Source organism: Poecile atricapillus, chromosome W, assembly GCF_030490865.1.
Source record: "Poecile atricapillus isolate bPoeAtr1 chromosome W, bPoeAtr1.hap1, whole genome shotgun sequence".
NCBI lineage: Eukaryota > Metazoa > Chordata > Aves > Passeriformes > Paridae > Poecile > Poecile atricapillus.
The window spans coordinates 44,451,732-44,479,284 of NC_081288.1; the positions used below are offsets into that span (position 1 = coordinate 44,451,732).

The following is a 27,553-nucleotide window of genomic DNA, read 5'->3' on the forward strand; positions in this document are numbered from 1 at the left end:
TTTCAGAAGACACAAAGCTTTATCTAATAAAGGACACCATAAATTGAAGTTTTCTTTTATTAAACATATCTTAGGTCCTTATACTTTTAGTCACGCTGGAAAAACTTTGTGGGGTTTCTTGCCATCTGTGACCTACATATACAAAGAATTACAGAATACTGACTTTTATAGAGTCCACTTTTCTTTCAAATTTCTGGGAAAACTACTAAAGGAAATAATAAATACATCTTTGGGGTAGATGTAATGTTACCTTGTTTGGAACCATGTTATTTATCAATAACTTACCATTTTCAGGTTGAGTCTTTTTAAGCGAATCTATGAGAGTACTGACAGCTTTTAAAACAAAAATTATTTCTGTGACTTGCTGCCTACAAATGAAAAAATGCAAACAGTCAACTACTCATTTTTGTTTCATGAATGTAAGTTTTATAGAAAAAATTTCCCACCATCATTGCTGTTGTCTCAGCTAAGACGGCTTTAACTTTGACAATGGAAACAGTAACACATACAAATCTCAGTCTGAAAACACTCATATCAACGTATGTGATAAGACTAACACTCAATTTCCACATTCATGATAAAAACCTTCAAAAGTGAAGTGAATTTCAAGTAAGTTCCCATTTTAAAGAATTTCTTCATTTTTCGGTCTAATTTTTCCATTTCTAGTACAATTACTTGAGTAATGATTCACAATATTGCTGTTTGGATATTTTATTTTGAGGAGATTCTACTCACTTCTCAATTTAGAAACTACACATAGCTCTACTGGGAATAAAAGGAAAACAAATTTCAGAAATATAATACTAGAGATATCAGAAATATTGTTTCAGTAACTGAAAACTGTTGTAACAGCACAGAATATGACCATTGTTACTTAAAGTTTTTTTAAAAAAATTGGGTACCAGCATTTTCTTTGAAATATCTAACCCATAAACATTTCCCTGCCTTTTAAATTTCATTCTCTCCCTCCCCACTAATTTTTTTCATGGCTAAGTGATATTTTGAATGCAAACTTCTCATAAAGTCATGGTAATACCTTTATGTTCTGAAGGCAATGCACATACCGTGGAAGAGGGCATTTGCCACTCAATCTCTCATCTTCTATGTAGCGATGCAATACATCCTGTGACCTTTTCAAGAGCACAGAAAGTGCCATTCTAGAGATGTAGCCTTCTTGAGGAGTTGTTACTTTATTACTGAATGAAAACTGGAGCAGTGTTTCAAAACACACCTTAGAAAACTCTTCTCTCATTCGAATATCTATTTCGGCTTCTGTCAAAGTAAAATGATGCATTTCAATTAAACAGTGTGTATGATGCTGCATTTCAATCCTTTCATTATATGCTGAGAAAAGGTTATCACTCCTCTAGTATTAGAAAATATTAACAATGGTAATAACAAATATTAAGAATACGTTCTAAGAAAAAATGACTGTGCAAAAATCACAATAGTTCTGAACCTAAGAGATGAATTATGCCACATTCTCAGTAACACATCACATACCTGACACTGCTTTAATTATAAAATACATGAAATCGCTAAAAACAGCAAACTCAATCCTACATTATAAATACTCGTATTTGGTACTGTACAATATGAGTATTATTCTATGTAACAACTTATGTCCATTTTTTTTCATCTTTCCAAAAACCCCTACAAATATTTTTTTCTTAAAGGCAGAGAAGTTACCTGGCCAGGTACACCATATAGTTACACAAAGGTCATTCAGGTTTTAAGAACAGGATGTTTGTCTCACAATTGCCTGAAATTATTATTAAAAGTGGCACAAAGGAAAATAAACTATGTAGATAGTAACACAAGTACAATATTACATATGATACTGTCCAAGCAGTAAGGAAGTAATTTTTTAAAAACTGCAAGGAAAGCTTGGCAACTTCCACAAAATATAATTTATAAAAAAAGTTGGATATCAAACAGTCTATACTGAATACAAGCCAGAGAACTTCAAGTCTTTATCCTGATAAGTACACTCAACATTTTAATTATTTTCTAGTAGATTTAAACACTCTATTTTTTTTTCATTCAAGTACCATACCTGTAAAGGAGGATGACTGAGAATGTATTGAGCCTTTATTGAGCATAGTCATTATCTGACCAACAAATTCCTTAGGAATAAAATTAGCATATGGCAGTATTTCTGTGCTGATAAGCTGCACCACCTAAAATAAATTATATATATTTACATTAGTTCTCTAAATACTAAAACTGTAAATCTAGTATGAAGAAACATTTAAAAACATTTAAAGAAGAAATATTTGAGATACTTGTAATGGAAAAACATTTAAAAAGAGAGAAAGGCCTAATTAGACTTCTCAAAATCTTCTGTTGCTAGCATTTAAAATTTGCAGATATGTCTGAAAGAACGGGCTTGCATGGGACTTTAAATTTGAAATAAAAACCTTTCCCCTGCCCCTTTTTCCAGAGTTCCTGATCAGATTTCAAATGACATTTGAAGTATAATCTTGAAGTTGAATTTATGGTTTTGAAAAGAGAAGATCTAACATTAGGAATCTCTCCCTCCCTCCACCCCAATTCAATACCCTCTCAATGACATTAACACACATATCCATCCCCAGCAATGTGACATCTGCAAAGCAGAATAAGTGTGTTAATTATCTAAATGAGCTTAAGACAATACACATTAACAGAAATGCTTTCTATCCTTTTCTTGATGCTCCCATTCAGGAACAAAATGGGTTTAGATCTCCATAAATTAATGCATTAGATTTGAGAGTTCTGCTCATTGCAGGCAGAACTGGTCTCACTTTTCATCCAGGTAGTTTGTGTCTGGAAGGATGTCAGGTGATGAAGCCACAGATACTGCCATGCCTTCTCTGCAACTCCTTTTGCTTTGTACCCCTAATCTTTGTTCTGCCACTTCTTTTTTTTTTTTTTTTTTTTTTGCTTTCCTGGAGCAAAGGAAGTCCCTCCTCACTTCAGGTAACATCTTCTCCTAATTTCCTTTGGCCTTATTCAACCGAACATTATCTCTTAACAATTACAGTTGCACTGCACTAAACTAAACATAATTTCTTCATTTATGCCACAGCTTCTCAGTACAGAGAACACATCTTAAGGGCAACAATGTCTAAGAAAAAACTAATTTTTGCTGACCACCCCCTCAACAGAAGGCACTAATTTCAGGTTTAATTGTTAGCTTTCTCTGTGGTCTACAGTTACCAGTGTAAATGCTCAGCAATAACATAATAAATAAGGATCACATAATGAGTTAGAGACAGAAACAAATTCTGGTTTAGCCAGGTTTTTATGCTGTTTTGAAGTTGAGATGACAAGTAGTTTTTGGCATCCCAGTTCCTACTATTTGTATCACCCTGAAGCAGCTGAATTCTGGACCTATGAATTTCCTGTCTTATTTTCAAAAATGAAAACAATATAACAGAAAAAGTAATGAAAGGGTAATTTCAAGAAATTATTACAGAACAAAATACAACTTGTGAATAACACTAATTCATTAATTTCAACAGTACGTTATAGGCTCCTTACCTCAACATCAATACTCTCATTCTTCTGAAATTCTTGAATTGAGAGATTATCAGGAGGAGTACTAAAAATAAACATACTATGTTATACTTTAAATTTACAACATGTGTAAGGAGATAAGTATAGGCAAATGCATTACATTTACAGTTATTACATGCATCAAGTTGGTACTATTATATGGTAATGATTAATGATAACAAGGTGTGGTAGTCAGGTTGGATGGGGGCTTTGAGCAACCAAGTCTTCTCACTCACTATGCAAGAAAATACTTTTAAGTTTCAATGGTACATCTTAAAATTTTTTTTTCATTTTATATTTTCTTCTGCATTAATGAAACATTTTTCATTAATGGGATATTACCATGTCCTTTTCCTCTGCTAACTGAAATACTGAAATTATGTGTTTGTTCTGATTCTTAATGAATTTTATTAAAAGAAAAAACCAGTTTATAAGAGTTTTGAAGAAATATAGAATTTTCTGGAGTTCCTCCATTATGTATATGAATTTATTTTCAGATGAAATGTCTAGAAGCAATTCAACAGACCCTGTGGTGGGTAGTTTAGAGCTAAGCACGTGCTCACAGGCAAGGCAGCTGGCCAGGATGGCACTGTGAACCTGTGCCAATCTTGTCCTCATAAGGGTACTCATCTAGGCCTGTCTCCTCCACCCCATTGCCAATTTTAATGAAAGTTTAAGAACCTTGAAGCTTTTGAAATGTCATTCAAATCTGATTAGTTTAGCTGACAAACATTTTGTTGTGTGTATTTTTTTCTTCCAGTGCTGCTGACAAAGACAAATAAGATTTTTCTGATAGGCTTTTTTTCCCCATCTTCTGAATACTTAGCATAATGCTCTGGAAGATCAGTCTTCAGACCTACAGCTCATTTCAGTTTTGACAATTAAGAATATATTGTATATGTACCAACGTTTCTGCTTGAAAAATAAATATATCTCTATTCCTCAAAGAGACTTCATGCAGTTAAAATCTAGATCACTTTATGAAAGGGGCGTGTGTTATATGTATGACTAGAAAAAACACTAAGAATAAAATATGAAATTATTGTATTTATTAGTGGGTTGTGTATTAGGCAGTCAGGAAGTTTGGAATTTTATGTTGAAAACCTAGAATAAAATATTAAGTAGCTGTTCAGTCAGTACCTTTTCTAACACACAGAGTTGTTAAGGATGCAAAACCTTTAAACAGTAATATAAGCTATTATGATGCACAGAAATGCAGATCATGTTGAAATACATGGGAAGATTTCAGTCTGACACTTCCTAATTTATGACTCACTTTCAGAGCTGAGGTTTACTTAGAGAGTAAGGCTTTTCTGCCCAGTCATCCATATCTGATCTACCTTATCTACTTCACATTTGTTCATGTAGCAAATTATTCCCAAGTAAATAGATTTCTGTCTGTATGGATACACCTATCTAGAGGCCAAATGCTTTGCTGTTCTGGCACAACATACCTAAACTGTACTGGAGGGTCAAGAGCCAGGAGAGATAAGAGTGTGATGCAACAACTTTCCTCAGTAGAGAGCTCCCAGCTCCTGCCCACTGGGAACAGGGATGGCTTCAGAGCCAAGAGCAAAGACCTAACAACCACCCAGAGTCCTGCTGTACACAGCACTCTGTTCAGAAGCATCTTTTGGGAAAGTATTGATTTAATTCCCTCATGTGAACACAGACTTCTGCTCTAATAAAACATATATACACACACACACACTTGGTCAATTTTATTGTCTCTAATAGACGTGCTTCTGTGAAAGCCTCTGGGAAAGAAGAACAATATGAAATAATAAACAGACTGGCTTCTTACTAGGAGACAATTTTGTGTAAATTAAGTTATATGAAATGTATTAATTTTAAATGCCATCTTGATTTATGAGAAAAATCAAGATTATTGAGTCTCCTCAACTGTAGTTTGCTTTAAAATGATTTTTTTTTTAAAAGCTGAAACTTCTATCTTGGAAGTCGTTAATTCTCTATGACAGAAACATCTTCCTTTTTCATTTACCTGGGCTCTCTTGGCTATATTTGAAATTTCTTGTTGTAAAAACCTGCAAAGATGATTTCTGCTGTGCTTTGTACTTTTTAAACATCAGTGAGCATCCCCTTTCATTTAGCCCCATAACTGGCTTGAAATTTTGTTCCTATCCAAAAGACAGAGATGGGACCATGCTGAGGAGGTTCACTATTTTAAATACAGATAGTCACAGAGCTTTAATTTAAGGGTTCAAATTACCGTGACCTCTAGTCTAATCAATGCCAACTCAGTTTCACTGCCAGAAGCAATATCAGGCTTCTGATATTATGATACTTATGATTTCTAGGACCAGGGAGACTAGATGAGTTACGAGTTAGACTAGAAAAATGTTTGAAACATTGGTTAAAAATTTGGAACATCAGTGAAATAATTTCATTTTTCTACCCAGTGCTCAGGCAGGTAGAAACCTGAAGAACATGCATACAAAAATAAGACAATGTGCACTGGCATATTTTAATGAAAGCTAAAAGGGAAAAAAAACTAATCAAATTTGTTGTAAAGTGTTGCTAGGAAGACTGACTGCATTAAGGCTTTTGTGAGTCTTAGAGAGATGCAGATGTTTCATATTTAGAACCATGCCAGCAATGCTAAGTCAGGTTTGGAGAATAAAGGTTTAAAGAGGAGGTAAAAAAGGAAGCCATTTACTTAGCTTTGCATAAAGCCTGGGACAGACAACAGCACAGAACACTTAGAACATTTAATAGTGGAATATATTGTGGAATATGAAATAGCATCAAGACTTAAGGAAGAAAAATATAGAGGTTTTGTGACATAACTTTCCAGTTTCATAGAAACAAAGAGCTTAGGAAAAATTACAGAATGCCAGCATAAGAAAGTGAATTTTCAGTTCTAACTGTATTCAGGCCTAACTGTATTTATCTAACTATCCCTGTCACAAGGGGTGACATATTAGAGGATGCTAAAAATCCAGATAATGCAGTAATGCGGTTAGTCTGTCTCACCGTCAGCCTCTTGGGGAGTAAACTGAACTGCATTTCCCAAATTCTTTGTGCTCCAGAACCTTTTCAATCCATGCTGGCCTTAGTAAGATTGGTTCACTTCTGCACCTAACTTAATGACCTTCCTGTCCTGCATGACACATTTGCAAGTTGGAAAGCCACCATAGATGACCTGACTCGCAGCTGCAGTAGCGCCATTTGGTCAGGTTCAGCAGGGTTACTGAAATCAATCCAAGTTTACAAGTCACAAATCTAACTAAAAGCATGCTTCTCTTCTCAGTTGTGGCTTGGTTAATTGATTTTGGTGATATGGACAAAAATCCAAGTAGTACCAGAAGTTTTAAAAAACACAGCTCACTGTTAATATAAATAAATCAGGAAACATACCAAAACCAGTCCTATATCACTAGAAGACACAATTTAGCAAGTTTCAAACCAAAAAGGACCAAAAGTAGGTTTGACCTACTTGCCAAGGGTAGTCTCATAGCATCTTGCACAGAGTGCAGAAAGATTTTGGCAAAGGAAATCAGAAGAGAATTACCTCAGCTATCTCTAGAGCCCTCCTTGCATCACGAGAGAGACACACTTCAGTAGCAATGTGGGGAGGAGAATGAAGAGGATGAAGAAAAGGAGAAATGACTGCTATTACTAATTGTCCTGACTACTGGTATGAGGAAGATGTACTCCCTTTTCAGATTTAATGTTTTTTAGGAACACAAGGCTCAGGCTGATAGAGAGAACAGAAAAACTATCTATCTCTCCTAAAGATAGAGACAGGGACAGGGCTCTAACTGTATGTAGGAGAACCATATACTTGGAAGGCAAACTGGTGTTTAGAAAAATATGAATATTACATAGGTAAAAAAAAAAAAAACCCAGACATTCTGTAGCCTCACAAAATACAACTACATAAGCAAAACCCATCTATACACAACAAGCCTGGAAAGCATAATGCTAGTGGCCATTAATTATACTAACAGGTCAAATTATCTTGCTGTAGTCATGTGGTTCTATGAAATACCAGCCTATTTTTAGTGCATTAAATTAATTTGAACCTTAAAGTTTCTAAGTGAAAAAAAGTTCCCTACACTTTTCTAAGGACACCTTTAATTATGATGAAAAAATTCTCTTTAAAATACATTTTGCATGTTTAATTAGAGTATACATTTTGGTTGCTAAAGAGGCAAAACCAGACTTAAGACAGACTTAAGGCATCATAAATATTCACACAAGTACTATTTTTCTTCTGCCTCTAGAGAATATTTGCCCATGTATGACAAATAACAAAAGGTATTGGAATTAACATAAAGAGTAATAGTTTCTAGCAAGCAACGCATTAAGATGAAATTTCTATGTTTGAAATAATATTCAAGCAAAATATAAATCACACACTGTAAACTAAAAAAAACCAGACAACATATTTGGCCAAAAAGGTCATGCAGAAGACAGTGGATCATCCTGAATTACATCAAAGAGCTGTTATAATTTTACTTCCCTGGATTTATGAACAACTAATACCAAAAAAACTGTAGCACTACTAGTCTTGTTCAGCTAAGAACATGCAAGATGGAAATGTTTAATTTGCTTTGCAAATACTTAGGAACAATTAAATTACAACAAATAGTAATATGTATTCCCAAACCAACTTTTAAGTGAACATACATTCTTCTACAATAACCTGAAAAACCTTCATTTGAATTCTGTAAACCCAACAATGATACAGATTATAGGGCATTAACTGACATAGACTGCCTGTCTCAGAATGGAAGCAAGAATACTAACTGCAGCTGAAAAGAAAACCAAGCAAGATACTGTGAAGATTATTTTATATTAAAGAAACAGTGAAGCATAAAATAAAAACTTGTATGACTGTAGTGTCTTTTAAGTCATCATGATGACCTTTTCTATTTAAAGGTCCTCCTACTTAATAGTATTTTCTTTCAAGTAAATGCAAAAACAATAGGAAGGTTTTTCACCTGATTGCCATGTAATCCTACTGATGATATTCCAAACCCATTCATTATTACATACATTTTCTCTAATGGATGTGTCTCTAAAATAAATTTTCACTGGTATTTATTTTTTGTTTGTTTTGTGCAAGCTGCTATTTATCCATCATTAGTAAATACAGCTGTGTTTGGTTGCTGACTTTTGTGTGTTTCAAAACTAAACACACAGCATATTAGCGTAAGGCACTGAAGAACCTTACTGTTTTCTGCTAAAAAGACAGACTCATTTGTTACTGAAAATCAGGGAATTAAATTTTTCATGCTCTACCTTACTCTTTATTCTAAAACACTGTTAGATAAACTACTCCTAAAATACGCTTGCCCACAGATGTTTACAGAAGATGGAAATTCCATACCACTCCTAAGCAATTATCTAAAATATCTAACCTTCCTTAGAGTAAAAGGTTCCCTTAGTGTCTAACCTAGAAAATCTTTGCTGTACTGAAATACATTTTTACCCATTGCCAAAGAACAAAAAAACTCTTCTCTGAAGCAAGCTTTTATTATTCTTAGGAAGAAACACATACAATGTAAGTATGGACTTCTAAGTGCACAGCAGTGTAAACAATTTTCAAAAATTCACAGTAAATGGAGTATTTCAAGATGAAACTCTGGAGAAACACATATAGTTAATGCTGTTCACCTTAATTAGAAAAAATACTGTTGCAACTCTGTTCAAAGTGAAGAAAGGAACAAACTGAGTACATATCGGCAACTCTTTATCAAATCTAGAGTAAACATCCTTGTGAGTCCATACAGAACTCCCTGTCCTGTTGAGAAAGACTAAGCCTTATACTGAGAGTCCAGCTGAGCTCTCTTGCTCCTACACTTTACCTTTTGATTGAAGCTTTTTGTACTACTTTCTAATAGTATAGCTTTTTGATGTAGATAGATTGGTTACCTTTTCTCCATCATTCATTAAAATAATTTTCATATATCAAATAGGTCTACTGACACATATAGTGAACGAATTCTTTATTAATATTTTCCTTTAATTTTATTTTTTTTAAAAAGGAAATTGTGTTTACCTTTTTGTGAATAAAAAGTCTTCAAAAGTATTTGCTAGCTCTGGCCACATACTGTCAAATTTTCCAGAAGATGCATGCTGCCTTGCAACAGGCAGTCCAATGGAGAGAACTTTGAGAAGAGAGGACACAGCTAGCTTCCATGTGCTTTCAGAAGGACACGAGTACTTCAGGCTAAGAGGTATTCTAAGTGTCTGCAAAATGACAGTCAAAACAAAATTAATAGTTGCTCAAACAAATCTAAGATTACAGCAAGTTTCTGTGCAAGATCTTGGAGGACACTGTCACAGATGGCAGTACACATCCCTACCTTTTCTCCTGGTATATGAGATGGCCTTTTACAAATGCAATTCTGAAGACAATTTATCATATACCACCTGGCTAACACACAGGTCTGTAGCCAAGTACAAGGTTAGATGATGCATTATCATTTACACTATGAAGTCACATACTAATTTTCTTTTTCTGTATTGCCATCCACCATTTCTGCTAAGTCTGACAAATGGGCTTTCCTAACATCTAAAACACTGCAAGCAGTCTGTTATCATGAGTGTATTCTGCACAATTCAGTCCCATTCCTACAGAGCCATCCCAAGTGCTTCCACAGTTAAGAAAAAAAGCCTCATTGAATTTGAACTTTCCCTACTAAAGCTGAACTGTAAACACTGGAACATAAACACTGGAAGAATTCTGGTCATTATTGACTGTTAAACCACATGAAATTTGAAAGTAAGGACAGTTAGTGAAATTCTAAGACAAAGGCTACAATACAACTCAAATGTAAAGCAGATGAAAACACAGCAAATTTTAAGTCTTTTAGATAGTCATCTTCAATGTCTATAAAACAAAGTCATTAATAAATTTTAAAACATTAGACATATGAACCATTTACACTTATATGGACTCCTTTTAGTATTGTTAGTCAAACCTTAGAACCTGGTAGTAAGTTATCTTGGAAAATCAATTATTTACTTGACATTTCAAATACACAATGCCTAAATTCAGGTAACATATAGATGCCCCCCATGCCTTTAGTGCAGTCTCTGTTTTGAGAAAAGCAAAACGAGCAAAGACTCACTCTGACTCTTACAAGGGAGACAATTAGAATTAACTATGGCAAAAAAATATGACAGCTAGAATATAATCCTAGAGATAAACAGACCATTTTTTTTCTGCTACTATTGGTCAAATCTATATATCTGTCAAATCTAATTCCAAAATCAACATGAGCTTTAGAGACATGAAAAATAAATTTAAAAGCATTTTCATATATGACAATAGAACAAATTTTTATCAACTGTTAATGTTACCAAAAAGTGGTATTTCTATCAGTTTCACCAATCCCATTAAAACCAAAGTGGAAAACTACTGCATTAACTTTGAAATACAAATATTTAATTCATAGCATATTCCAAATAATATCACCTGTTTTAAACACATTCAGAGTTATCCTGATGTCAGCCAAGTAATTCCAAACAAGCTAGGTCAGATGCATTTTTATTTTCCAGACTTCTGGAAAATACTACTTCTATTACTTACTAAAATTTTTTGCTGAAATTGAATGGTCAAAAAAAGTGAAGCATTTGACAATTTCACTTTAAAGGTTTTTTTTGCTCACCTGTAACATTTAATAGCTTCATTGACAGATGAAATTGTTAAAAGCAGAGCAAAAATAACAGAGCACACACCCCCAAAGTCCATGTGCCAGTCTACAGAAACTGGGCTTTGGCCTTGAATGACACATTTATTAAGAGGTCTACTTACCACACTCAGATGCATAACACTTTCAGAGATGAAAATTTTGTGGCCTAACACATTTGTTAATTTTTATCTTAACACTGAAATACTGATGCTGACATTATCCAGCTAAGAACAATACATATAGGCTAATAAATAGCCTTCCAGCTTCAAAACAAATTATTCCCTGCTGCTCATCTTCATAAAATATCAATCTGTTTACTACAGCCTGAGGCTTCCCAGGAAGTGCTTGTTGGCACTAGCTGAAAATAAAACTCATGATTTTCAATATAAGCTCATTAAATTCAGAGCACATGCAGGTGCTTTTTACCTTAATGATGTTCTGAAGAACCTTCTCTGTTACCACAGCTTTATGGCAAGCTGTCTTTTGGTATAAGTCCACCACAACTTCCAATGATCTCTCTGCAAATGGTACGTAATTCAATGCCACCCATTCCGCCTAGGAAAAGGAATTAGTAAATTACTAAATTATACATGAAAACATATTAAATCAGGAACAGAAAGTGTATGTTTTGCATTGAACTCTCAGTTTAATGCATGCAAGGTTTGCTAATATGGTCCAAGCAACAAAACTGCAAATACAACATAGTCTGGCTATAAAAATGTACTCTACACTGAAGTAAAGTACATTTAAGTAGGAGAAATGTTGCAGTCTAAGCAAGACAACTACATTAGGACAATCTTTAAGGAAATTTAACTCACCGGTGCAAATAGTTGTATCTAGTGTGATTCCATTGTGTTGCAGGACAAACAGAATAAGAAGAATTAATACATACATAGAAGTTACCTCTTTGATTACACTGAATCAGATGCTCATGCTTAGTGAACAGCAGTGTACACAGACAAAAAGAATTATTGAACATCTTCCATTTCTTTACAGCACGTGCAATTCAAAAATCTGCAGATTGAGGGAATTTTCTCCATTCAAAATTATCATGTCTCTGTGTTAAATTTAGTATCTCTTGTAGGACAAATTATTTTAGATTAATTCATGTACAAATACAGACATTTGTCTGGTATCCAAGCCAGACCTTTCCTACGTGAAGGAATACAAAGTATAAAAGCAAAGAAGAATGCAAAGGGAGTAAAAGAAGATAACAAAAGCATGTTAAAAAACCCTTATTACACAACATGCAGTTAAGTTTTTACTGATTGAACAAATGCATCTTGCTGAACAACCTATATCTGAAGCTGAATTTGATTAGCCAGCCAATTGAAACAAGTGAGATTTCTAATTAATTACCTGATTATACTTTGCATTTGCAATGTGCTTGGTTTCCAGCTGTCCATACTGTGGAGGCTTGCAGGAAAATTCTACAAAGGCCAGCAGCTGGTCAAAGATTGCAGGATACATTATCTGCATACCTTCTGAGCCCACACATATAGCCTTTATCAAAAGAAAATACCAAAGTTTAATATATATTTCTTGAGCTTTTGCTTTAACACAGTACATCATTTTGCTTTAACATCAGTACAAATAACTCCTACAGAAAAACCCCCATATAAGACTTTGCAGGAGTCATGCTGTGTGAAAGACAGTGTGTAGTTCCAATAATTTAAGGAAATTAAATGTTGCTACTTTATTGAAGTAAAGAAAGTGGCAAGATACCTGGGCATATATAGTTCAGTAAGTACAGCTACCTCATCCAATAATTTTTCCACAAACTCTGCTTTGACTTGTCTAAAATAAAGTCTTACAGAAGTCTTTTATATAGACCTCAGCCACATCTTTAAGTTCTACTTCAATAAACATTTAAATATTTTAAAGTAGTTAAAAGAGTGTCTTATAGAATGGAATATAAATAAAATGAGAATTATATGGTTTGGTATAGCTGAAACTCAATCTTGCTTTAAAACAGAAAATTTCAGGAACAGTGTACTTATACTAACACCCCCTCCCCCCATACTACAGCAGTAAAAGACTAGAAGATGAGTTCTAATGAGAAATAATAAGACAACAAAGAACAAAACAAAAGGTGTAAAATGGGCTTAACATATGGAAGCCTGAAAAGAGATCCAAAGCTCCCTTCCATTCCCATGTTCTTAAGTTGTAATGATGTCCTTTGTTAGTGGAATGAAGTTATAAAATATATTTATTAAACTAGTCAGGGTTCAGTCTGTAAAATGTTAGGTTTTTTTCATACTATTCAAACTGCAAAATGGTTCCACAACTTCTGAGAAAAACAGAATTGACCCAAATCTTCCTGTATCAGCAAAGAACCTGATCCTACATGCAAACAGAGAAATGTTTTGTTTCAAAGATTGCAAATATTTACATACTCTTATTTAAGGCTTCCACTAGCTTCTGTGTGTACTCCTGAGAGTATCAATTGATTTCAAGAGAGGAAGAAGGTACTCTGTCCTAAAGCAAAACCATCTGACGCATGGCTTTTGCTTCACATCAGCACTGGCTGGCTGCCATGCCGTGTGAACTGTACTGTGTTTATACAGCCGAGAGGAGCAATCACGCAACTTCACAGAACTTACTGGTGCCCAAAAATACTTCAAATGATGTTTTCAGGAACATCAGTGCTGGTGTGTTAGTAACGTAAGTATAGGTGGGAAGGGAAGGTTTGAGGTACCATCTTACGGAAGTCTGTATTTTCAAAGGCTTGTAACTGCCACGGTAACCCACTGACACTGGGAGTGGGGAAGGGGAGATGTCTCACTTTCTCACGTACAGTTACTGCTTTTGTTATTGTTTAGAAACCTCCAGCTAAAACATCTTGACAAGAACAAGAGTATAATAATGTGCAGTTTTTCCTCATGTTAAAAACTCTGGTAATCCCTTCTCTGAAAAGCCTTAATGCCTGCAGCCTTTGGAAACTATGATCATCTGGATAAGGAGACTAAAAAACAGAAAAATTTCAGATGAAAAAATGGACTGATCAAATGGGAAAACTAGGATTTGAACTGGACTGACCTGTTGGAAAAGGGAGGGGAAAAAAAGGTCAAAAGCCTGACTGGAAAAGGATGAAAACATAGTAGTTTTCAGTTAAAACCTGAGTGGTTTTAAAATTTCATGTTATTTATACACCCACAATACAAAACTAAGATTTAATACCAACTTCTATCCAAGCAAACTGAATTGAAATTTAAACAAAATAATTCACTCCATAGCATTTCCATAGCAGGGGTGGTTTGAACTAGATCATCTTTAAGGTTCCTCCTGACCCAAGCCTTTTTATGATGCTGTTCTTATACCTCTGTTTTCAAAATACATGAATGAGTATTAAAACCATCAACTAAAGAAATGGGTGCAAGACAATGATTCTACCTTGCTTATGTTTGAGATTAATCAATTCACACTAAGCAAAAGAGAAAACAAGATACTGAATTGCTGCTCATCTGGCAGCCACTGTGTGTTCTAGGAGCTAAATGGAGCAGGATCCTGTCAGCAACAGGGGGGTATGTATGGCCACACAGTGAAGCCAAATAGTCATAACATGAAAGCCCAAAGGGAATGACATCAGGTCATGTGGATATTTTAATTCTGGCATTTCCCAAGTAAGGTGGTTTTGTTGGTGTTTTTTGTTGTTGTTTTTGGTTTTTGTTTGTTTGTTTTTAATGTAGTGCTTAATATAAATGCATGATTTCACTCTGCTTCCTTTGAATAAATAAGTTCTGTGAATGAATAGTGAATTTTGCAAGGAGCTATTTTACAACTGCAAAAAGAAAGAAGCAAGCAGCACTATTTTCTTTTGTCTTCCAGAGAAAGAGCACCCTAATCTGTTGTTTATAGATTTAGTTGCATTAAGGGTGCACTTTGAGGATGAGTTCAATAGTAAGAATTTCTTAAGCACAGATGCAGCGTTTTCATCAAATAACTTTATGTTACTAAGAGGCAAGAATGTAGATAATATGCCAGAGAGCGCCTTCTATATTTTATGCTTTATATAAACTGTAAGTTCTCATGATCATTGTTCTTTCTATACTGTTCACAGCAGCACCTGGACATCATACAGAACACTGCTTGTGGGACTGTTCCTCCATCTCCATGTACAGACCTTCAGTATCAACACCAAGAGTACTTCAACATTAGATGGACAAGTAAATGGCTACAAACACAGCACAACACTTAAGGCACTTCTGCAATTAAGCAGAAAAAAAAATCATATTTCTTCAAGGTTACACCATTCCTTTCAATGCAGAGCATCTATTTTGCAGCAGGAGATCTGATTGTCATAATACAACACAATGTGCAAGCATAAATAATTTTTAAAGTCATGTTTAAATCACCACACTATAGCTCTATAGAGAAGAAGTAGACACACTGTAGTTTACCTTTCACATGCCAGAAGTTGCATTATTACCTTTTGTAAAACATCTAAAGCTGTAAGAACCGCTTCCTGTAAACTTGTCAAAACTGCTTCAGTGTAAGATGGAAGGATGAAAGGGGAAGCATCTGAACTGATCGGAACTGAAACAGCACCGTGCAAAATGATACCCAGCTTTTGAAGATCATCCATGCTGAAACCAGTTTTGATGTGTTGGTAAAGAGCTGGGAATATTTGAATTAAAGCTGTAAGAAAAGGCTGGCTGGGAATGAAAGTCAATTTATCACAAGTAACTGGAGGCCTTGTACTTTCTGATCCAATCCTATACCAGCTGTTCCAGGCTGCCCACCAAAGATTCAAATCTTCAATCTCATCTGTTATTGCAGGAGGTTCAGATCCATTGTATCTTCCTATTCTTTCTCCTATGGAGTCAGTTCTCATGAATGATCTGCCAAGACTAGTGGCAGTTGTTGTTCCTACCACCAAAGGTACAGAAACATTGATGGCAGGTGGTGTCTCGGGCTTCTCAGAGTCTCGAACAGGAGAAACGATTTGCAGGATCTCCTGGAAGCTTTTCAGAGCAGCCAAGGAAACTTCATTGTTTTTGCTAAGTGCTGCTGATTGGATGTGATCAAGAAGAACATCCCAGGCTTGGGAAAAGTCTCCTAATTAAAAAAAGAGGGGATGGGGGGAAAAATCAATTTGGAACTTGCTTCCTATTCCCATTGCCACCCAACCCTGCCAACCCAACCTAAAAGGTTGCTCATGTACTTGTTACTCTAATACACAGAAATTTCAAGAGATTAGGTGGCCTCTTGAATGACTTTTATATCAATTCAACCATAACCTGAAAGAACGAATGTGACAGAGAAACACATAAAAATGAAGAATGAAACAATATACCTATGTTCATGTTAAATTTGCTAGCAAAAAAATCACATACCACATCCCACACCAGTAAAATATATTTTCTTCATTCGGTATAGTGAAACATAATTAAACAGATTTGTTCTTATACATATCAGATGCCTGTTGATTTCAGGAAGGGTTAACCCTATACAAGAAATTAAGGGTCAAATCTATACTCATGCAATGCATTTATAAAGAACTGATTTCAAAATACTTTGATAATTGTACTGTGGAAAGATTTCATTTGAGGCATTTGAGTTTTTCATTACATTTAGCCTTAATCTTCAATCTTCTATATTACTAATTAGAGGGTTTGAATAATTAAAGTAGTTCTCATTGTTTTATTCAGTTTTAACTCAAGTTTAATATAGCCTAAATTCTACCACGTTTCTGCAAATGACTAATACACTTACTAGCTGTTAATATGTTGATACTTCTATCACAAATGACCAAAATGAAATACAACACAACTTATATCCAATTAATATACATTAACTGGATACTATAGAATGCTGAAGACAGATTAATCTAATGAGGACTTTTCTTTGTAAGCTATACATTCTCTATTCCTTTTGCACTTTTTCCTTGTAGAAATTACCAAGCTATTATAAAATACAGTTGAACAATGTAAAAGTTCAATACTCCACTGACTTTACAAGTAAGTTCTCTTTACATTCTAAGAGTACTGTTAAATTTGACACACTGATGCCATATAAAAGTTCCAGGCAAGTGTTGCATTCCCTTAGACAGACAAAAGGAAAAACATGTTCTAACAAGAACAAAGTATTATTGTTATCAGTCTACTATAATTTAAAGCTATTTAGCACCCAGAATTGGGACTGAATTGTGACTACTGAGATTTCATCTCAAGTACTGAAATACAGAAGACGAAATCTGTAGTTATAATTTTTGGGTCTACAGAGCATGAATTAATAACGCCATAATTTTTATAACATTTGAGGCAACAAAACAAAAAAACATTTTTGAGCTAAGATTAAGATTATTGCCCAGTACTTTAACTGAAAAGAACATACAACAGCAGAAAGTTTATAATTGTGTCTTTTAACAACTTTAAATTTTACCTAGAGGCTGCAGTAAGTATCTCCTGGTGTTAAATATTCTTGCAACTCCAGCCAGTGTTAATACCCATGTCTCAGCCCACTGCTTCTCAGCTGTATCTCTTGAATGGTGAATGAGAATGTTGCCTCCTCCTGACTCAATCTTCTCTTTGTCAGCTGTTGTAGAAGATTCTCGAACCCTATCCAACAGGTGAAATAAAACCTGTAATAACCAGAAAAAAAGAGGAAAAATGCAACTTTTCAAATAACATAATTGTATTCATAGCAAACCAATAAAAGCTGGTAATTCTTTCATTATCCTTTCTATCACTATGTCACCCTGAAAATTCCCTTGTTCTAAACAGTCTGCACAGCAGCAAAGATTAACAATCAGTCAAGTGATGGCCACTTGAGAAGGGCTGGAAATAGCACACTCAAACCCACCAAGAACAATGTCAGCACCAAAAGAATGCTAAAACCAGTTGGTCTCAGGCACTTCACAGGCAGGCTCAAGTTTCCATAGGCCTAAAGTTTCCATAAAGCACAACAAACATGACTGTGACTTAGAACACAGCATTTGATAGATCCTCTTGAAAGATTCAAAACAGAATGCAAAGCAACGCTCCACCTGATACCAGATCAGCCCAGTCACATGACCCTCAAACATCTCCATTTTCACACAAAAGATAAGTCATTCATTCATATACAAAGGAAACCACCTTTTTATGAAACTCCTAAGAAAAAACAGGATACCAAAGTTTTATTTTAGAAGAGGCTTTAAAGGCCAGAGAGGACAAAGTGTAAAAAACATTCCCAAAACCCAAGAGATCAGATTTCTGCCACCTTATGTTATCTTTAAAAAGTCTTAATAAATTATCTAAGTGATAATGGTTATTATATGGTAAATGGTCAATGGTTATTAAAATGTAAATGCTCTTTACAAAACCTTCAGAGGGAGCTTACACATCATACCTTCCATATTACTGTGTGCCACGTTGAATGTTGCAGTAAAGTTCCATGAGCACCAATTGTAGAAAACAATGTCTGCCCAGCGCTCTTTCTAACTGCAGGTCGGGGATCCACACACAGTTCTCCAAGTTTGGCATACAGGCATAACCAAAGACAGTCAAATGGTGATGCAGGATGAAAAGGTCTGTTCAGCATCACTCCCTTTTCTTCTGCCTGTTTCTGCAACACTGCTTCTTCTTTGTTTAGTTCCTTTTCAATTATTTCACCTCTTTGGAAAAAATAATCTGAAATATTCCACTAGAAAATAAATAAAGACATATGGTATCATACAATAAAAATAGGGTAGTGCTCTTAATGATCATTAAATAAATTGCCTCTTATTTTCACAAAGTATTTTGCGAAGTACATCAAGATATTAATTTCACTACATTGGTGAAATAAGATCAGCACATAAACATTGCAAGGACCAAACATTACTCTTCTTTCACAGCTTCTAGGTTCCCGTTATAGGGGGCACAAAATAATGCATTAAAAATTAGATACTGATAAACATGGTTACAATGCAACACTATTTCTTTTAGTAAGCCAGGAATCATGAAAATTAAAGGCAAGATGTGTTCACTAAATTCACCTATGATTCCAAATGACAGCATTGGAGCTCAGTAAGAACCCAAAAGATAGGTTGTGGCTGTCATTTGTATAACTGACTACAGATAAGTTTTCATTAAAAAAAAAAAGGAAAAATGAAAGCCAAAAGCAGCATTGGTGTAGGTTAATAAAAAACTCACCAGCAAACCAATTGAAGTTAAGCTAATATTGAGCTCTTGATTGTGAAGTCCAAAGCTTCCTGCAACTTCAACAACGATCTGCAGACAAGTACATGGCATTGTAGGAAGGAAGTCGGTCACAACCAGCTGAAGACACTGGAATGCAGTCCGTATTAAGGACTCTCTTCAAAAAACAAAATAAAAACAAAGCACACACACACATGCTCATTTCGCATTTCTTCAAGAGCACGGAAATATTTTGAATACAATACCTCAGGAGATAGCAGCATTAAATACAAAAAGAAAAAAATCAAATTAATCTCTTTGAGAAAAATTTGCACTATTTTAAATGGGTTTTTTGAGCTATAATTTTAAGTTGAAGCTTAAAATTCTGATGAAGCCATTTAGTCCATGCTAACTACCTAGTGGAGTTGAAGTTTAGACTTTCAAGTGGTCCTTAGCTAATTTTATATAGTGAAGTCCATTTCTCTATTTTAGAGCTCTAAAACTTGTCAGTTCAAATGTGTTAGCCAAAACATTAGAAAAAAAGCCACCATGGACAAAAAAAGCAGTTCATTTAAGCATTATCATCTTCCCAAAGAGTAAGCTGTTCTGAAGAATTTCTTGTATCAGCAGTTCAAAATTACTTCAAGTATGCCAAACAGTTGGGCAAAATTTGGTTTTAATTATTAGGGAAGATGCATGCTAACATAATGGTAGTCTTACTTGCTTCAATACTACATTATATCAGACAAAAACTTTTCAAAATGTCTACCATTAAGTAGATCCTTAATAATAACTTTGCCTTCAGAATTAGATTCTGAATACAAACATAAAAACATGTACAGGAAAGGTCTGCAAGAAGGAGTTCTCCGAAGCAGCAAGGGTTTTTACAACTAAAATCTTGTTTAATGAGAGACAAAATGAAGGAATCAAAAGGAGTGGTGGAGTGTAGGTAACACAAAATAGGGAAGCTGCAGTTAAATTTCACTGCAGGGTTTTTTCAATGTATGACATAAATAATTTCAAAGCTTTGTAATACAGAAACTTAGTATCCTTCTGGATATGTATTCTGGGGAAAAATTTCAGATTATAGATATGTCCATTACCTATTCCAGGATTACAAATTCTTTTTTTTAAATTTAAATTAAATTAAGTTAATCCAACACAATATAGAAACCAGAAGAATACTCAAGAAACTTCACATGGACAGTAATGGTACTATTAATAATTCTCTAATATGATGAATACTGTAGGGAAACATCTATCCTACCATGTAAGATCAAAGTATTTATCATTGCTATACTGATGGAGGATAGACTCACACAATACTTTTCCCCATACGCATTAGAGGAATCGATAAAGTGAAACCTATAAAGTGAAACAGACCCAAAACTGCTGCAGTTCCCCTTCCTGTACAAAGTTTCAGAAGTATGTGACCTTGAAGGATTCTAAGAGAAAAGAGAAGGAGGCAGGAAATCAAAGTATAGTTCCACTACTCATTTTGAAGTAGTGAGTTAAGGGAAAGTAACCTGTCTTTCTACGTTTCAAATGCAATGCTACAAGAAGAAATTCAGAACAGTTTTTCCCTGTTAAGGTCCTACACTACTTTGTGTTTCAAGAAAAGTTTTAAAGTTCCTCGTGCAAGTAGCAACAGCGATACCACACTTCAAACTGTGGAACTGTCCTTGACCTTATAGGAGACCACAAAAAGGTAAACTGTAAATAGAAGAAATTTAATCTTAGTGAGAAATCTCAAGATTGTATAGGACTTTATCTATGCTTAAAATATACAGAGGCTTTCCACTGAATAAGTCCTGAAAGACGGGCTTCTTTTTGTTTAGCAGGCTTGTAGTGTACAATCCAGAAGTGACCAAAGTATGGTTTTTGGCTATCAAAACAGCATTTTCTGTATTTATAAAAGAAGTTCTCCAGGAAGGTAAATGGATTTCTGTCCTGGAGTCCAGGACGTTCACTGATCAGAGGGAAGACATTTGTGAAGAAAGTCTTGCGGTAAGTTAATATTTAAAGTACCATAACAGTATCTGTATCTTGTGCTCACAGCAGTAACTTAGGTAAGAAAATAAGGTCTTTCTCAACAAACAGGAGGCATGGTTAATTTTTTTCTACTGTACTTAATATGACATGGACAAACAGTGCTATGTAGTTGGGTTATTCCATATACCTTGTAGGAGGAGACTAAGAGATGACACAAGATGTTAGTAACATCTTGAGATATCAGCCAGTGAGATACGGGTTTGAGATTTAATGGGATCTGAAGACTGTCTTGAGAGGAATTTGTGGTGGTTCTCATCCCTCATTAACAACAATGAAAATCAAAACGCATGCAGGAACACATTGCACCAAATGTGGAAACAACAACTACCAAAGGAAGCTTAATGACAAAAAAAAAAAAAAAAATGCTCACAACCAAGAATGCCAAAATCCTTGGGAATTTCGGTAGGTACTACTGTCAGTGCAAACAATACTGGTCCAAGAGCTAAATCCTTCCCACTTTTGAAGGAGCCTTAGGTTTTTATTTGACCAGAAGACTAAAGGTGGGATAAAAGGAGAGATATGCTAAGGAGAATTCTACTGACACTAGAGTTATATGATGACCTATCCTGTTGCTAGTCTTGACTAGCACATAAAAAACTAATAACTATGGTTTGAGTGTGTGGGTATAATTCTTGGTGCTTACAGTTGCAAAAGCAGATGTTCAATTCACTGCTCATTTCAAAAATACTCCTTGCAACTTCATCTCTCACTTTCCCTTGTGGGCAGAGAACAAGTCCACCTCTGCTGGCAACAGAGTCAATTGTGTAAGTCATGAGATTCACCCACAGCCAGTAAATAATCTTCCATCCTTCTGCTACCAGCAACCATTGAGGTAGGAAGGCTTCAAGAAAAAGAGAGAGGGATCAGAAGAAAACACACACTAGAGACTACTGGAAGATTTAAGAAGAAAAAGAAACAACAGATATACTGAGCAACATCTGATTCACACAGGAGTATTGGAAAGCACCAGAGATGTGTCCGCCAGATGGTCAAGATCAAATGAAATGGCACACTGAGTATTCCCAGTGTATACTGCATGCTGACTACAGGAGAATGTAGAGTGGAATAATATTCTGGTCTTGTGGAAGATTAATTCAGTAAAATAAAGTGTGCTTCGGAAAGAATTAAAAAGTGTATTTTTGTTCGGTAAATTTTTTCACAAGCCAAAAGTTTCAATGCAACTATGATTATTGAAGCGGCTATTAAAGAACAAAAATATAAAGTAGAAAAATATAGGCTTTTTTCTACTGTTCTTACCTTACATAAGTTTAAAATTTTATTTCCACCACTTACCCCTGATCACTTTGGATTGCCCCCATGACTCCAAGCACCAATGGCCAACCAGGTCCTAAACTGTCACCCTGACTCTGTAAAATCTGTAGCACACACTCCAACTGCTTGATCCTGATATCAGGATGACTAATGTTTGACAGCTCCTTTAGTGGATTCAATAAAAGCAACTGCAGCCTCTAAAAGTAAACAGTAAAGCATATTAAGGATGCTAACATTTAACTGATTTTCAAGTATTTTTATGTATAAGTGAAAACAGAGTACAAATTAAAGATTCGTTGAATTAATTCAGAAGCTCACTCACTAAATGCTCAAATTCAGACCATAAAGGGTCTTCACAGAAAATCTACCTTCCTGGCTGCTGTTCTCCAGGTTCTTCAGGAAGCAGCTACAGATGCTGCTACAGTTGCATAAAAAATATCATGCAACTTTATGCTCACTCAGCAGGGCTACACTCAGCTTCCTACTCAAGAAAGCTTGGAAAAAATATCCAGTAAGTCTCAGTAAAAATATTAGAATGTTTTATTAACCATGATTAATCAGGATTGAACAGCTGTAATTTAGAAGGTTAGGCAACACATTTTTTGCCTGCCACAGCATCACATATATACTTCTAAACATTCTGAAATTTTTTGCACTCATGAGGGTGACCCACGATTTGTTCTAAGAAATGGACATAATATGCAAGAATCACTCTTTGTTAGACATTTGAAAAATGAAAGAGGATAGTTTATTAGAATGCATGTGGCGATTCACAATAGTTACATCTGAGTGTTACAGCTACAGACTTTATATACTCAATAATAAAGTTGCTTTATGAATGAAGGAGAAAAGCATCTGCTCTTAAACTTGCTTTACCTGATTTTGAGATAATGGAGGATCATGTCTGAATGTCAGTCCTGCTTTAATGAGAGAAGTTAAAGCCTCTGCTCCCCATTCTCTCATTCTGGAGTTGGGATGCTGACAGACCTGAAAACACAGCAGTGTTTTGTTTAAAGTCACTTTCATTTAACCAACATAAATAATACATTAAAAACTGGTATTTTAATGATATTAGCATGATAGATACAATAGTACAAGGAAAATACAACAAATACCTAAGTCATAAAATTTGGCTTCATAGTAAAAAAAAAAAAAATAAAAATCTTTTGGATAGACATACCTTCTGAATAAGGAAGCAATAGGAAGCAATGAAAGACACAGAAGGAAACATAGTTAAAATTACATATATAATTCAAATAAATAAATTTTCCAAAATTACTAAACTAACTACTAATTCTGATAATGATTGATTAAAAAGCACCAAACAACTCTTCAATAAATGCCTAAGACTCTCAGGTTTAACTTAACTCAAAACCTACAAAATTTCACACACTGCTTAACATAATCAAGTGAGGTACATGGCAGTAGCCAACAAACCAAGTGTCTTCTATACTCTCAAATACAAAAAATAACCACATATTGAAGATAAAATAAACCTCACACTCCATTATTTTAAAAACTTGGCAAAGCAATAGCAAGCATCTTTAAACTTGAGCTTCAAATGCACACCTTCATTTCTCTTTGTCTCTAAATTCTCTGAACCTAACAACTTCGCTAATTGCTTTTTAGAATAGAAAAAATTTAAAAATTGTGCCATTTCTTAGATAGCTAGTCTGAAGTGTGCTGTATCTAATACATTACCCTCAAACTAATATGGGAAGTGTACAGTTACATTGACTGGTACATAATTTCCACCCTTCCAGCCCTAGTTCTGATCGTGTGAGAACCAAGAGTCAAGTCAAGGTATTATCATAAAGAATGCTGATGCCTTTTATTGGTGGACCATTCCCTTATCAACCTAGCCAAACCAAAAAGGAGAACAATGTAGAAGAGCTAGCTTAATGTTAAAAAATGCAGACAAGAAATAGCCACTCTCCTGATTTACTTACATTTTTAAAACTTCATATAAAATAAAAAAAGAGAATTTGAAGTACTTCAAACTCTGATTCTGTAAAGATAACCAATTCCAGAACCAGGGAACAAGCTATTCCCTCAGGTTGTGTTTAATTGAATTATAGCTGATGTTTCCTCCTTCCTTATTGTACTCCAATACCTGAGGTTTAAAAGGAAATAAGGCAGTACTTTGAAATAAAATAAAAGACTCCTGTATTTCCTATGAAACACTGGCAGATTACCCGCAATGCATGGGTAATAGATTGAAACAGACTGCTCCCTAGATGAAAACAGTCTCAAGATGTGGATGGTGAACCTTATTGTCTTGTAGGGCAAAAAATAAACAAGAGAAAGAGATGCTTGTGTTTTAAGTCTTCAAACCCAGAAATATCCAACTTTTTTCTCCTTGATAAAGCCATATGTGGCTTCCATAAATAGACATGGCCAAACCTTAATGCTGGTTGAAACAATGCACTGGTGCTAAGGAGTATCTGATACATTCTGAATTATGAGGAAGAAAAGCCTTCTCCTTTACCCACTCTATAACAAACCCTATTCTCAAATTTTATTCTCCTATATATTTGTGTAGAGAATTAAAACTGTAGTTACATTCAATCACCTGTTTTTAGTTCCCAATTCAAAATGTACTGGTTTTTTCCTTGATAGAGTGTATTTTTCATGTTGAAGTTAGAGTACTGAAGAAATTGCAATAGGATTACAGCATTTTTATAGTTGAACAGTAGTCTGTTAAAGAAAGCCTTCAGAAGTTAGCTTAAATATTAACCAAAAAAAAAAAAAAAATCAAACAAACAATCCTTTCTTAGTAAATCTCCTGGCTTCAGTTCTAGAAAGATTCTAACTCAGAATCTTCCTAGATAGTTGTACTGTGTGAAATAGTAAAACATGTTTGTGCCACCTTAATTAGAACAGATATATGACATATAATTATTTGATCTTTTTAAACACTGCTGTGTCAAAAATATATAAAGACTGATGGCACCATAAAGACGAGATATTAAAATATTGTAATTTAAATATATAAGTTCACTTTAAAATTCAAACCATATTGTATTAGAGTTGCGACAATAAGTGGCTAAACCGAAATATATAATTACAATTTAGAAATTTCTTTTAAATTACATATTAAAAACATATTTCCACAAGATCTTCATTAATACAAAGAAAATTCTAGTACGAGTGATAAAAACCATTAGTTACCTCCAGAAGATGACCGGTCAGAGGTCTCCAAAGAATCTCAATCCTGCGCATGTTAACTAGTCCCGTTTCCAGCAATTTAGCAACAGCAAAAAGTGATGGTTCCTTAAGAGAATGGAATTTGAACACATGCCTTTGAGGTAAGCGCGGTAAGGCGAGAGCATTTTGCCAGGGGATAATTTCTAGCCGAGGTACAGCTCGTTGCACAGGCCGTGAAGGCTGGGAAGCTCCCGCAGTGCCGCAGGAGAGGCCACACGGGGGCAGCAGTGTGACAAAAGCTGGCCCTGAAAAAGCGCCTAGCACGGCCCTCCGTCCAGCTTCTTAACATGTCCTGCTAGGAAAACAGCCCTTCCCCCACCGCAACTTTGCAACTTCAAATTATAGTGAAACAATCTGCACTATTTCATTTCGTAATGAAAGTCTAATTCATTATATTTCTAATTCTTTATATTTCATTAGCTTCATAAAAGCTCTGCAGGAATATGACAAATTTCCCATTCATCAAATATATCTGCAAATATTTGTGATAAGCTTCATTCAATTTTACTTTTTTTAAATCAACACATAGTCAAAATGACTGTTGCACTGAAATCATTATCTCTTCCCATTTCTGCTGATTTCTTTCGCTAATATTCAACTGATTTTAAACACAAACTTTGCTTATTAAATTCATTCTCTGTTGCTGTAATAGCAAAATATTATAAAACATGTTCTCTGACTTCATTATCTCTAGTGTAACAGATTAAAGACCAACTTTCAGAAACTCTCCTCTGGGATAAGATTTTGACTAGGAAAATATATATTTAATCTTCCCCAATCACAGGGTCTTCAACCTTTCTAGGCTAAAGGTTGTTTACTGAAGCTGAATGACATGAATTCTAACTATGGTTTTCCCAAGTAACTACGACTTACCAGGTTTTTAAATACCTAATTGCCAGGCTTTCTCTGAAGTACATTGTAAGAGAAAATTAAAATGAAAATTAGCATCTCACAGAAAATAACTGTGCTACTCAGCATCCCTAACCTCTGAAATTACAAGGGCTTTTAAAAGTTTCATCCACCCACAATTTTATTAATAGAAACACATGACATTCCTTAACTAATAAAAAGCTCAGGAACACAGTGAGGAAGTTCAAAGAATCTGGTAACTGTATGAACCATTAAAAACAAGACATTCTCTGGTTCATATTTTATTTTTTAATCTAGAGCATCAAAGGTATTACTAGTTTTCGTATTAGAAATAGTTAGCTTAAAGGATAAATGTACAAGTCGTCTGCCTGTTTTATAAAAACATCTAAAAAAAGAATAAACTATTTTCATACCTTATTGTTTCCATAGGCCATATCCATGGCTTCCAGAGACAAGGAGCAAAGGGCATTTATTAAGTGATGTAAAGACACATCGTCAAGGTACCTGAAAAATAACTGCTATCAAAACACTGTCAAGTTTGATATACACATATTATTTTAATTACAAGATAAGGTTTCTTACTGTGAATTTTCAAAAAGCTTTGAAATCATGCTGGATATAGACGGTAGATCAGTCATAACTGCTGTAGTCAGAACCTTGAAAAAGACAGAAATATGTCTTACAGATTGTAATAGAAAAATACTAATACAATATATAAATATATATTAAATTATATTTTAGATATATTTATATAATATATATAATAGCTATATAATATATAATACATATTATATATACTATATTTATATAATATATATAATAGATAAATATATTATAAATATA

The 27,553-nt window shown here is 34.6% G+C and overlaps 1 protein-coding gene across 6 annotated transcripts in view; it reads right to left on the reverse strand.

Annotated features, from left to right (window-relative positions):
- LOC131591377 (protein MON2 homolog) overlaps positions 1 to 27,553 on the reverse strand; it is a 122,640-nt gene that overhangs the window by 59,405 nt on the left and 35,682 nt on the right. For 4 of the 6 annotated variants that reach the window (XM_058861985.1, XM_058861991.1, XM_058861986.1 and 1 more), the window contains 17 exons: positions 27,293 to 27,366; positions 27,124 to 27,214; positions 25,805 to 25,906; positions 23,510 to 23,620; positions 22,655 to 22,830; positions 19,325 to 19,487; positions 18,540 to 18,833; positions 17,592 to 17,790; positions 15,637 to 16,265; positions 12,567 to 12,710; positions 12,026 to 12,043; positions 11,634 to 11,762; positions 9,569 to 9,759; positions 3,526 to 3,586; positions 2,057 to 2,180; positions 1,065 to 1,272; positions 286 to 368 (listed from right to left, as the gene is read on the reverse strand). In XM_058861985.1, the coding sequence (XP_058717968.1) occupies positions 286 to 368; positions 1,065 to 1,272; positions 2,057 to 2,180; positions 3,526 to 3,586; positions 9,569 to 9,759; positions 11,634 to 11,762; positions 12,026 to 12,043; positions 12,567 to 12,710; positions 15,637 to 16,265; positions 17,592 to 17,790; positions 18,540 to 18,833; positions 19,325 to 19,487; positions 22,655 to 22,830; positions 23,510 to 23,620; positions 25,805 to 25,906; positions 27,124 to 27,214; positions 27,293 to 27,366 (2,797 nt within the window). The remainder of the gene's footprint in view (positions 1 to 285; positions 369 to 1,064; positions 1,273 to 2,056; positions 2,181 to 3,525; positions 3,587 to 9,568; positions 9,760 to 11,633; positions 11,763 to 12,025; positions 12,044 to 12,566; positions 12,711 to 15,636; positions 16,266 to 17,591; positions 17,791 to 18,539; positions 18,834 to 19,324; positions 19,488 to 22,654; positions 22,831 to 23,509; positions 23,621 to 25,804; positions 25,907 to 27,123; positions 27,215 to 27,292; positions 27,367 to 27,553) is intronic. The other 2 variants (XM_058861987.1, XM_058861989.1) reach the window with 1 other exon arrangement.